Source organism: Tetrao urogallus, assembly GCF_951394365.1.
Source record: "Tetrao urogallus genome assembly, chromosome: Z".
Taxonomy (NCBI): domain Eukaryota; kingdom Metazoa; phylum Chordata; class Aves; order Galliformes; family Phasianidae; genus Tetrao; species Tetrao urogallus.
In genome coordinates this window covers 66,487,226-66,500,327 of record NC_136816.1, presented here as the reverse complement: position 1 = coordinate 66,500,327, position 13,102 = coordinate 66,487,226, and the positions used below count along the sequence as shown (strand labels likewise).

At 39.9% G+C, this 13,102-nt stretch overlaps 1 protein-coding gene across 1 annotated transcript in view; it reads left to right on the top strand.

Annotated features, from left to right (window-relative positions):
• The window catches only part of UNC13B (unc-13 homolog B), a gene marked incomplete at both ends in the record, with an annotated part of 204,421 nt that overhangs the window by 119,855 nt on the left and 71,464 nt on the right, over nt 1–13,102 (top strand). The window contains 3 exons of the mRNA XM_079548344.1: nt 2,426–2,504; nt 4,168–4,242; nt 4,704–4,923. Coding sequence (XP_079404470.1) covers nt 2,426–2,504; nt 4,168–4,242; nt 4,704–4,923 — 374 coding nt within the window. The remainder of the gene's footprint in view (nt 1–2,425; nt 2,505–4,167; nt 4,243–4,703; nt 4,924–13,102) is intronic.

Here is a 13,102-nt window from a genome sequence, read left to right as displayed (position 1 = left end):
CTTGACATCATCTGAGTAGTCATCTGTGACACCTGTTTCACCCCAGAATAGTACAACTTGGATCGGAGAGTGTTTTTTAGCACTAGAGCAGCAGATAAAACTCTTGTTTGATCTCAGCAAGACTACCGAGTTCTTATGTATATATTTATTATTTTCTGATTTGGGTCAGATTTTTCTATTTTAAGCCAGAGGGGATTACTGTAGTGTAACTCGAGCAAAAGTTTTTTTTTGAAACAGTATGTTGGAAATGAAGATAGCCTTCAGTAAAAACACCATGTGGCCTTGCTGTGGGGATTTCCTATACTAGAGAACCCTTGTTTGTTCTTTGCTGGAGACTCCAGCAGCTTAAACTAACTGAAATGCTCTAAATTTGCAGCTTTCTCATGCCTCAGTAAGTCTCCTGTTCCCAGCTGCAGTATCTGCAGTCATGTTTTGCTGGCAGAGTGGCATAGCGGGCAGTGGCTGGGTTTGATTCACTATGTAGGAGCACGAAGAGCCATGCGCAGCACACACAAGCCTGATGCTGCATGCAGAGGAGAGGTTCACGTTGCTTACCTTCTCACCAGACTTATTCATTTGGCAGCAGCTGGCAGCTCAGCCATGGATCAGATGTGTCACCCTCCTACACACAGTCAGAAAAGTCAGTTTCACTGTTACAGCACCCTGACGTGTTGCTATGTTTAAGTCTTTCCTTCCTTTGACATAGTCTTGTGCTAGGCTGTGCAGTAACATCCTTCCCCACCCTATCATGGTCTGCTGTTACACGGATTTGGACATCATTAGTCTTTTCCTAGTGTCTTCTGTTTTCTGACTTTATGAATTTACATAATCTCTCATCCCCATTTTAATGAAAGGAGATGAGAGTAGGTCCTGCTTGCCCACAGAAGACAGGTTCCCTGTTGTACCTGACCAGCCTACCAATTTTCATGGTGTATGAAAATTTATAGTGGAAATCTGGCTTCCTAGGTCATTTTTTAAGTGTAGCTACATGTACATCTTTTAGATGAGCAATGTCACTGTCCCACAGTATCTTTTCTAGTAGATATGGTGTCTTCAATCATTTTGGCTAGCTGTGGCATACAGATGAGAAAAATATGCAGGTTAAAGGCACTAGCCCTTTTACAGAGACCAGTTCAATTCCCATCTGCAAAAAGATGTGCTCCAGCATGGTGCAGAGTGAAGATGGATGAGTGAGGATGGAGAGGTGAAAGGTTTCTTTGCACTGGAAGCCGAGCAGAAGGCCTCTGAAGACATACTGTTCATGTTGCCAAACACATCTGAGCTAAATCATCAAGCCTTTAAGCAGAAGTGTATGTCTGTGTGATACTACATGGCTAATTCATTTACAGTTATTCAGGCTGGCTCATCAGGAAATAAGGAGACTATCACATCTTGTTTCTGTAGGCTGAGTGTTGCTGGGCCAGACGCCCTGTTGTTCCCCCACCATTTCCACAGCAAATGGCAGCTCTTGTCCATAGAGGCCTGAATGACTTCAACTGCTGAGCAGCAGGAATGGGCACTTTTAAAAAGACAAAAACAGTCTTCTCTTTTCTCCTCTGATGTCAGGCTTTTCCTCTATGAGCTAGGGCTCTAAGACTAGGGCTGAGTGTGCTCTGGCCTGCAGTCTGATGACAGGTTGCAGTGTCCTGGCTCCGGGCTGAGCCACTTTGACATGCTTCTCCCATCCACTGACACAGGGCAGAAGCATCTAGATGGTTGCATATGCAAATGGTACATAATTAATTTATACTATATATTTATGCTATAAATTTATGCTTTCTGAAGTATCATCTCAGTTCTTGCTGACTTCCAGTAGCACATTTCCCCCATGCTAAAAAAAAACTGTCAACCAAAAAACCTTAAAAGAATTAAACTGAAAGGAAGAGGGTAAAGAAAGACTGTAAACCATGTCATAATCTCTGGCTCTGTTGGTAGATAAGGATTTTTGCCAAATCCAAGCCTCACAGAAGATGTGGGAGCAAGCCCACCTTTGCATGCCAGCAGCAGCCACTGCAAAGCAGTGGATACTGTGCAAGCATAAACAGTTTATTTAGAGTTAACCGTGACCCCCAGTACTGAGAAAAGGAAAATCTTTGTGTTTTTTTTAAACCTTCTTTTAAGGTTTTTTTTTCTTTTCCTTTCTCTTCCTCTCTTTTCCTTTCTTTTCCTTCCTCCTCCTTTATTTTCTTTTCTTCTCCTTTATTTTCCTTTCTTCTCCTTTTTTTCCCTCTCTTCCTCTCTTCCTCTTTTGTTTGTGTGTTAACAACATTGGTTTGTTTCATTTAAAATGAACTGATTCTTCCTCATTAACTGTAACATTAACAAGGAAGCTAATGATCTAACAAAGGGTTTTGGTTATCTGTTTACTGTCTGTTAGTGCTCTTGAGATTTTTAATCCTTTTTTTTTTTCCTCCTGAATCTCCAGGCCTGCAGGTGGTCTCTATGGCATTGACAGCATGCCTGATCTACGCAAAAAAAAGCCAATTCCACTTGTCAGTGATTTGGTAAGAGATTTTTCTTGTGCCACGTAGTCGATGGTAGCAAATAGCTTTACTTTTTGACATATGGTAACGTTCATTGTCACTTGAAGAAGTTGTAAGTTTCCTGCTTAGTTAAATTAATTCTTACAGTAAGCATTTGGGGGTTAGAAACATCTCAGTGAGAACGAGCTGTGTTTTCATACAGTGTTTCATTCACTTGGCAGAATGTTTTTCGTATTTGTTTTCCTTTTTATTGTACTCAGAAGATTGGATTAAATTTAGGCCTGGATTTTTTAAATATGTTTTCCTAAAAAGTCACATACTTTGTGTAAAGTTACAATGTCTATGTGAGGTCTGGCAAATTGGAATTTGAGAGGGTAGATAACATAACATGCTTGAATTTTTTGAAGTAATTTGCAGCATTGCCAGTAGGTCCTGCACTGAGGAGACACAAGGATCAAACAAGTAATGAAGACAAGTTTCGTATGTTTGTGTGATACAGTGAAATAAGGCTTCCGTGGGACAAACGGCTTTCTGTTGGCTGCTTATTCAGTACATATAGCACATTCATAGTGGGGAGAAATGCTGTAACAGCAGCAAGACCAAAGTTTCTTTATCCTGTAGTTGCTGTGAAAAGATGCATACAGTTCTCTCTGCCAGCTTATGCATGGGAAGCATAATGTGTGTCTTACTAACTGCTTGCATCTTTTAAATCTGTGCAATGATGGCATTAACTTGTGTTGCTTCCTTTGAATGCTTTCATTCACTATCTCCGTAGGCCATGGTAAGTGAAGCTAAAGACTATCCATGAAGTCTTCATCAGAAACAAAATATTTTACCTTCCCTTCACTTTGTTTGCTTTTAATTTTGAACCTGCAGCACTGCAGTGCATGCATATTAAGTACTCTGTCCTGATACATCACTGATGGAATGAACTGTTTTGGTCAGTCTTCAAATGGCATAAATCAGAGGACACATGGAGATTTCTGATAAAATTTGATGATTCTAAATTAGATGTTATTGATTTTAATTGCTTTCTCTGCTGTCATCTGTGTATGGCAGTGTTAGGAGCTGCAAAGACAGGGGCCTGTGCTGCTCAGGACTACAGAACATCACTGCTGTGGCGTGAACGAGGAAGTTTTGTGGCAGAAATGCTGTTCATTGTATTCAGTGATGGCCAATGAATGTGATTCACCAGCACATTCAAACCTGTTCTCCTGACCCACTGTGTTCTTTATCCTATTTGTATCTCTTTCACTGTCATATTTTGGAGTGTTGTGTAAGTTTTAAACCTGACAAAAACCTCATTTTGTTTACAAGTGAAGTTAAATATAGAAGACAGTCCCTCGTTAAATATCTTAAGCAATAGCAGTGCATTGCTGCCAGAGCATAGATGTGGAGAGGCGAACCCAGATTTCATTGACAGTTTTGCCAGAGAAACAAATAAAAGTTTTCCACAGTGAGACTGCCTGTGGGCAGATGAAATTAATTTGGAGGTCTCTCAAAGTATGCATTGACTTTTGAGATGTGAAATGTGAGATGTGTCGCTTAAGAAAGCAACTGGAATGTACTAGACTGCTGGCTTGATGTCTGGCATGACAGGGTGTCCTTGCTCACGTCTCTGGGTATGTAGTACCACTGCATTTTTAAATATGGGCAGTGAATAACAAACTTTGTTCCTCTGTAGTCACTGGTTCAGTCCCGGAAAGCCGGAATTACCTCAGCAATGGCCACCAGAACATCTCTCAAAGATGAAGAGCTGGTAAGTGGGAGAGCTGTTTAGATCGTGTTAATGCATTGTAAGGGTGCTCTGCAATGCAGGGCTATCTTCACAGTCTAAAGATACAGATGTGAAGTTTCGCATCATTTGTTTACAGAAAACAAATGTAACAAATAAAATTTAACATGTCTTATAGGGCCCTGAAAAATACAAACATCTCAGCTATCTACTGTGGCAGAGAGCATGTGAAACTTGCTTCATGCAAGGTATCCCTCATCTACAAACTGTAATTCATTTCTTCCATCTCACTTACTTTCTTTTAAAGGGCTAGAGAAACATTTTTGCAGGGGGATTCTCTGCTTACACTTGGAAAGCTTTGATAGATTTGGCTACTTAAGATGTGTAGATTTATTGCACTTGTCATGTGCACCTGTGTGATAACCAGCACCAACAGGTGTAATCACCTTCCTGGATGTTGGCTTCTTTGTGTTTTTGTCTTTCAGAAATCTCATGTCTATAAGAAGACCTTGCAAGCCTTAATTTACCCTATCTCTTGTACAACCCCACACAACTTTGAAGTGTGGACAGCCACTACTCCTACCTACTGCTATGAATGTGAGGGGCTGTTGTGGGGTATTGCACGGCAGGGAATGCGCTGCGCTGAATGTGGAGTCAAGTGCCACGAGAAGTGCCAAGACTTGCTCAACGCTGACTGCCTACAGAGTGAGTACTTGCTTTGCTGCTTGCTGTCCTGAGAGGTGCAGTGAAACATGGCTGTTCAGGGGTGTTACAAGAGCTTTCCTAAACATGTATGTGATACCTCAGTGATCAGTGAAGATGCTTTTATTAAAATGACTGTCTATTTTCTGTAAGGATGTCATTAGGCTAAACCTATCCTCGTCGGCCTGTTGTTTACTTTTTGTTCGTTTTAACCTGCGTAATGTGTTTAATCTCTGTTTATCAGCTCAGATGGTACGTTTACTGTCATATCCTGCACAGAAAATAGTCTGTGTGCTGGATGAGTAGGCTGTTAAGATGGGTGTCCTGATTTCTTCTGTCCTTCCTGCCCCAGTATCCCAGGCAGTTTGTTTGTTTAAACCACTAGCTTGTGATGACGTGTATTTTAAGCTTTCCAGAGCGCTAGTGAGTTCCTGCGTAGGGATTACCATCCATGAATTTAGGTAGGATTCTTTAAGTGCAGATTGGGAAGGCATTTTGTTATTTGAATAGGAGTGCATTGAAGCTGAATAGCTTTAGAGACCTGGTACTGAATAAGGAAGATGAAGGGTTAGATAATAAGTAATGTTCAAGTGTCTGGGCTGTATCTTACATTCCTACTTGCATTTCTGCTTATTTTGATTTTCCACAGTGTTCAAAATTGAGCCCTCTTCAAAGAAGGCAAAGAGCTATGACGTTGCAGAATAAATAAGCTCTGACACAGACAAAGGAGAAACTTAAAAGGATCGGATTTTTTTTTAAACTATCCATTTGGGCATCTGGATTGGTCAGATTTTTATTTGTTCTCAATTATATGTTCATGTTTGAGAGCAAGTTATGTATACGAATATATCTAGACACATCTTATGTACATTGTATATGTATAAGATGTGATAAATTTCCACTATACATGTTAAATCTTGAGTAGGGAGGTGGGGCTTCTTCTATTCACTCTCAGTTTTCTTATTCCAATTTGATGGAAAAAGTCATAAGGACTGAGAAAATTCTGTGAAATAGAAAACCAGCTTACTGCAGATCCATGTCAGCAGTTACAGGAATATAGAGTCATATCTTTACCTGTTATTTGGGTAAGCCAAGTAACTAATACCTCAGCAAGGGATGCCAGTGAATCATAGGTCGCATGGTTATGGTTGTCCTGGCATCCTAAAGTTGTTAATGCTTGTACTTTGGATGTGCGCAGAGTATTAAGCCATAGTTAGGACAAGGACTATTTACTGTGTTTTATTTGTCAGACTTAGCTGGTCCTGGTGATGCACCTGTGTTCCTCAGTTACTTAGCATTCCTTGATTCCTCTCTGAGGGCTGCAAAAGTGATCTTCGTAGTTTGTGGTGTTCAAGCAATTGTATCATAGACACCTTGGATTTGTTGTGATAATTTTGTGACTAAGGACAGGGCTGCCAGATTTCACTTGGTTTGACAGAATTTGCTAAGCCATAACTCATCTTTATGACAAAATCTGATGTGGAGTGCCAGCTGGATTCACAATGCTAAATGGTGAACTCCAATACAAAAAGCTGCTAATCTGTGTACCTAGGCTTAATTCAGATGCACATCCTAGATACTGCCATGTCACAGTGAAGCTGTGATATCTCAGTGTGGGAAGATAACTATTGAGAGCAGAGGAAAATGGAGTTTGCACCAGCAGCAGCAAAGAAACAGGCACAAAACTGTTCAGAAGAGAAGTAATGAAGTCAAAAACAATAGAAGGAAAAGTAAATTTTAGAAATCATTAATGATTAAGAGGAAATATATTTTCGCAGAGAGCAGCTGTGGCTGTTATGTGCAAGAAGGACTTCAGAGTGGGACAGATACTGAGCAAAGTTCAAATGTGAAGGGGAAAATGTGTGAGAGCACTTTGAGATAGGGTGGTATGAATTTGCTTGTTAATCTTTCCAAAGAGGGGCTTGGCAGCACTGGGCAGGAGGAAGACAGAGATTATACTGTGTCAGGAAATGAAAAACAACCATACGGAGTATGGAGTATGTCCTGGAATCACCTTTCTGAAGGGACGTGATGGACGCCAGGCGGCGGCGTTAAACATGCAGTGTAGAGTTCCTAGGATTCTGCTTTACTTTTTCAACCTTCCATGACTGAATGACTTTCTGAGCAGTGGATGCTGTGCCTAATGGCTGGCAGTGATGGTAGCGAATTTGTTTAATCCCTGTCTGAACTTATTTATGCCTGAACTCCCCTTTGGTGGGGAAGAGGGAGATAAAAAGCAGAGGAGAAGATGGTCTGTTTAAGCATACTGTTTACAAAACAAAAAATTGAATAAATTTGCTTTAAGACAATTAAGGGTGGAAAGTAGAAGACTTCGGTGATGAAAGGGGACTCTGGAAAAGCTTCAAGAGCAACCATGGGAGCAGCTTATCTAATCTCTGGTTGGACTTAAATACCTTTGTACAAGGGGCTCTGGGATGTGATAATGACAAGAGTCTGTGTAGTCTTCAGTAGGACAGAAGTAACATCTGGAACCAGCTCCACTTTTCGGATAACAGCAAAGTATTTAGTAAGATCTTTATTTTATTATTCATAAGATTGCAGATATTTGCTTTGCACTTGTTCTTTAAAAATGTAAACTCCAAAAATGTAAACAAGATACTCCATCATGGAGAGCATACTGGGCTCAAAACTGGTGAAGCACACAGAGAGGTAAAACAAAAGCCAGCAACAAATGAAACAAAAGCAAACACACTAAACTTCACATGCTGAGATAATTGAAAATTGTCCGTCATCAGAACAGGGAGATAGAGAGACTGTGAACCAGGGCTGTGAGGCTACCAGTGGGTGTAGATGGTGTTATTATCCAAGGTGGAGACATCATGGAAGATGAAGATGACAGCTGCATAGTTACAAGGCAGATGAATGGTAGTGTGGGAAATTAAGAGTACTGGGTCTGATATGTGGATGTACAGCCGGGCTGAGGAAACAAATATTATTGATGCTAGAAGCCCATTATGAAGCTTTTTCAGGAAACTCTGATATTTGTTTTGACATGATCATGCTAAAATTCCTCTCACTGGATCCCACAAGCCCAGAAGAAAATGGAAGATTTATTTAGTATTTTTTATGAGTTTGAAGAACATAGACTGTGAGGCCTAAGCAATAGTTTAGAAATTCAGTAAGTCTGAGACTGAAGTTTCTTGTACGCTGAACTCAGAAGGGTTTTCTTCCTAAAAAAGTTCTACTGCTTCTGGTGCTTTGTTGTTGTTGTTTTTAGCAATAAAAACAAAACAAAAACAACAAAAAGTCTTTGTTGTCAGGATGTATTTTCACTTAACCCTATATAAGGCTTATACAAAATGTTGCACTGGTGCAGTAAAATGAATTTCCAGGCTGATAGCAAGTATAACTCTGTTGGTTATGCCTTGATGCCTCGGGATATATCTTCTTTGACTCTTGTCAAATCTTCCAGAAAATGCTGTGTTGGATTAAAATGAATTTTCAGGCTGGTCACAAATATGAATCCATTGTCTGTACTTCAGAATTTTGGATAGATGCCTGGGTCTTTAGAATCAGGATGTGGTGTTTATCAATCTTCTGTGCCTCAGTGTTTTTCTCTGGGGAATAACTGGATCCCTTTCCCCATGTCTATGAGAATTAAACTAGGGTATTTCTTCTCAGGCTTTTTTCTTACCATCTATATTTTAAGGAACTGAGTATCTGATACCATCAACAAATGTGTGGGTCTGTTGTGACAGAATACTAAAATTCAGCACTGTTTTACTGCAGTTTGAAACAAAATTCATTTTGTGGGTGCTGTTTCTCAATTGAAACTGATTTGCTCATGATGTTTTTAGGAATGCCTCAAAACCTTTGTTGTCTGGATGGCAATTAAGAATGTTTTTAACGTGCATTTCCTGCTCCAGGCAGCATCCCATGCACTACACCCAGCGGAGACGAGGGGTGTCAATCTTTTGTCTAAATTTTACTTAAGAACAAAAAGCAAAGAACTGCCACTTTTGATCTCCCAGCTTTTAAGTTTCAGCGCTTTTTAGTTTTGTTTCAAGTACTATGTGGTGGGACGTGCCCTGCAATTCAGTTCAGCAAGACTGTTCCCTGAAATGGCAGTGTTTGAAATGCAGTAAGCTGGAATTACCTGTGGCATGTACACTGCAGCCGTCAAGTTTATGGCACTATTGGCACCAAGCTGCTACTCTGAGAGGATTAAAAATATAAATTTCTCTGCAGTAGGTACTGTGAAGGCATTAATCAGTTGATGGGGAACTTACCTTTTCATTGTAAGAGGACAAATACTTGTTCTAGATGTGCTCTTTTTTATCCTCCACCTATTCTTGGAGGTACTTGAGATCTGTGCTGAATGGGTGCGCTTCTTTTCATACTTGACTGGAATTAAATAGAGAGATTTAAAATTCTTGTAGCATGTAAAGCTTTTGGAAAAAGGGGGCTTTTATCTCTTGCCCTCGGCACCAGTATGCTGCTAACTGAAATTCAACCATTTGGGAAATGTTAATATCAAATGAAGAGGATGATAGATGCGTAGGAAGCCAAGAAATAGATTTCGAGAAGTAGGCAGAATTATGAAAAAGGAGGAAAGGAGGGACATAATACTAGCATGATACTGACAAAAAGAACCATAGTTCTGTGCTTGTGTTTGAAAAGCTTCTGCAAATGTATGTCTTGTTTTCCTACAGAGTTGCTAGTTTAGGTCCTCAGTCAATTACAGTTAAACCTGGGAAAGTAATTTGCCCTAGGATATCAGAACCTTGTTCTTTGGAGATCTTGGAAATGAGGAATCGAGATCTCAAACTTCAAACTACTGTTGAATGTAAAATCCTCTCTGTGAGTATGGTTAGACATAAGAGTGGGGTTTTTTTTGTATCCTAGCATGAAAAATGTGGAGAACTTCACGTACGAGGGCTGCGGTACTGAATGCCCCGCTTGGTTCTGGTTTAGCTCCTGGGACTGTGGATCACTGATGGAGTTGTTCAGAGCTTTTTGACTCAGCACTGGAAGCCTGGCATGTTTGTTGGCTTTTGGATGAGAAACTTGTGTGTTACCCTCTGAACAGATTGCACTCCAGAGCCTGGCTCTGTGAGTGGACTGTTAATGAGAGCAAGAAGTCGCTTTTGTGATAATCATCTTGGCTTCTATCTTGAATGATGATTTGACACCATGGTAATGAATGCTTGTTTGCTTCCAGAATGCTATGCAGGAAAATATTTGCACAGAAGGAGGAAGGATACCTTTATTTGAAACTTGAATATCTATTTTAAGTTTCAGGAATATATAATTTCTAAGCATTATCCACCTACTGAACAGCTGTCTTCTATCCTGCCAGTTTCTTGACTTTTTCCTGTTAAAGCATAAGATAACAGCACTGGCAGTTTACTAGTAGCTGTATCAATACCAGTCTGAATATAGTCTTATTTGCTTTCTATTTCCTGTTATAAATTGACTCGTGATTCATTCCTAGGGAGGAAGAGATAAGGAATGCCCAGTGCCATTTATATGACATCGTACACGTCTATACATGGTATTTATATCGTCCCTTGCCTTTTTATTGCCACTTGCAGAACTGCTTTAAAAGCTAAGCCACTCGCAAAACCTTTTTTTGCAGCTGAATGAATACATACAATCCAAGTACAGCAGCAGGGAAAACACCTTTTGCCTTCCAGTATAGCAGTGTGCATTGTGTTTGTACACAGTGAGGATCTAAGAAAAAATTCTCTCAATCCGTTTTGAGCAAGTAAGAATGGGGTGCTTGCATTAAGCCAACAGTGCAGACCAGTGCCATTCCAAAACTGTGGTAATGCTGGGCCCATCTCTGTGACAGACAGTTGAGCATTGATATTTGCAAGCTACCTGGCTAATAATTTCTTTAGAAAATGTTTCTGAAATTGAGCACTCCACTAATGCATGACTAAAGCTCTTAATGTTTAATTTGATTCTCAATTTCCATAAAATCAGAAAGGGCAGGACAGGGTTTCTTTAGCTCATTACAGATTTCAGGATTCCAGGTAGGTAGGACAACTTATTCAGTTTGGCTTCCATGGTTTCTTGTAGCTCTTCATATCCTGTGTCATGTCCACCTCCCTCCCCAAGAGACCTACTTCTGTTAAAGATGAATAGCACTTCTTATCTGAAGTGAAGTTCAAAGTATAGCCCCTGGTATCATTTCAGTTCTGTATTCCTTTAATAAATGTTGGGTCTACAGCTGGATGATTGTCTGATACAAAACATCAATTTGGGTGATGTTAGTTCTTCTCTGGTGAATGGGGACAGCAGGGACTGTGTAATTAATTCCAGTATTTTGATTTCATTTCACCTTAAGCCAACAATAGAAAACTCTCGGGATTTTTCTGAGATACATTTTATTTTACTAACTGCAATACTGAACATTGAGCCTCTGGCAAGTAAAATGAAAAAATAATTATCAGGTAATACAAACTTATGGCCGTTTTTTTTTTTTTAACTCAAATCTTGAATAGTGTGCCTTGTTGTGCAGTGTCCTTAATGAAATTCTGAAACTTCAGTGATTACAGTCTGTTCCTGACTGTGTTTTTATTCTTTTCCACTGGGATGGTGGAAGTTATAATTGAGTTTTTGTTTCTTCAGTAAAAGATGTTAGATTGAAGGTCCTAGAAATGGATGTCTTTAGGCAGCATTTGTCACTAGGCACCTGATTGAGCCTGCTAACAAGGTTCCTGTTATGTTGCACTGCTGGGGGTTCTTTATGAGTGTGCACTAACTGCTGAAACTCCAGCGCATGCAAAATAATGCTAACTTTTGGTAAGCTCTCCCAGGTAACACATTTGTCTACTTATTTTAGAGGAAAACGGATTTTGGTTTCTTTGTGACTGATAGCTGCAGCTTTTGCACAGACTAGCATTTGCTTTAGCACATATTTTTAAGTTAATTTCATATTTGGCTAACACCTGAATCAAGATTGTTTTTCTAAGACAAAGTTTAGGTTATCCCAGAAAAATCAACCATATAAAACTAATGAATAAAGTAATCTGAATAATACATCTGAAAGTGTTTGAAGAAGTTTTGTCTTGGTTTAACCATATCTAATTTAAAGTCGTAACTTGAAATTGCTTAAATGCAGACTGTATGTAGAGAGGTTGTGTGTAATCTTGGTTCCTCCATTTCATTTCACACACTGGTTTGTCTGCCCTGTTAGTTCATGTCAGTGCCTATATTAACACAGGGCAGCAGTCTATGGCTGAGTTCTAACAGAAAATGTCAGAACTGAATGGGGGATTGACAGTGGGAACATTCTTATAATGGTATGAACTTTTAAATTTTGTAAGTAACATGCAACGGACCAGAGGCCTCTGTTTTCCAGTTCCAGTTAATATCCATGTAGTACAGACCCCTGCTGCTGCCTCTCATGCTTCCAGCTTCTAGATGCTGTACTTGTGTCCCATAGTCCCATACTTATGATGGCCCAAAGTTTTAGCTATTGAGTTTGCTACCTTCTAGGTGTTTGGATTAGGTATCACAACTACAATTTGGGTTATCTCCTCACAAGTGAAATAACTAAAATAGAAAGGGATCCAGAGAAGTGCTTTGAATGCCTCCAGCTTGATGTTTATTCCAAGTAGAAGAGTAGACCATTCACGGTTGATTAATTTTGTTATTGATATTCCACATCATATCATCATGTAAAGCACGGGTAATTAAATAGTTAATACTCCAGTTCTTTCCAGATAACTCCAAGGTAACTGTACAGTGACTCTGCTGAATGGGAAGCCATGCAGAGAACATCAGTAGGAAATGGTGACTCTGTTGGCCCATCTGAACTTCTCTTCTTTGGAACTGAGGTGCAGCCTTCAGACAAGCTTACAGATGCTATTTGTAGTGAAGGATCAATGTCACCCTCTTACCTGCCCAAGCAGGGATCTGTTTATTCAAAGCAAGGTGGTGAGAAGTGGGGCTGATGTCTGCTGTAATGGTTAGAGCTTTTCTTCTGGGTCTTTCTCAGCTGCAAAGGTATAGAACGCAAGCCTGTTGTGAGGAGAGCCTGTTGTCAGAGAAATCCAGTCTAGGCACTCGCCTTGCAGTATCTCCATCCAGCTCCAACTGGTTCAGATTTTCTTTTGTGTATGTTAAAATAGGGGGGCTGGCCATAAATGCCAATAGAAAGAGGCATCATGTGAAATAAATTGTGGCTTTGATCCTGTCATCCTTATTCATC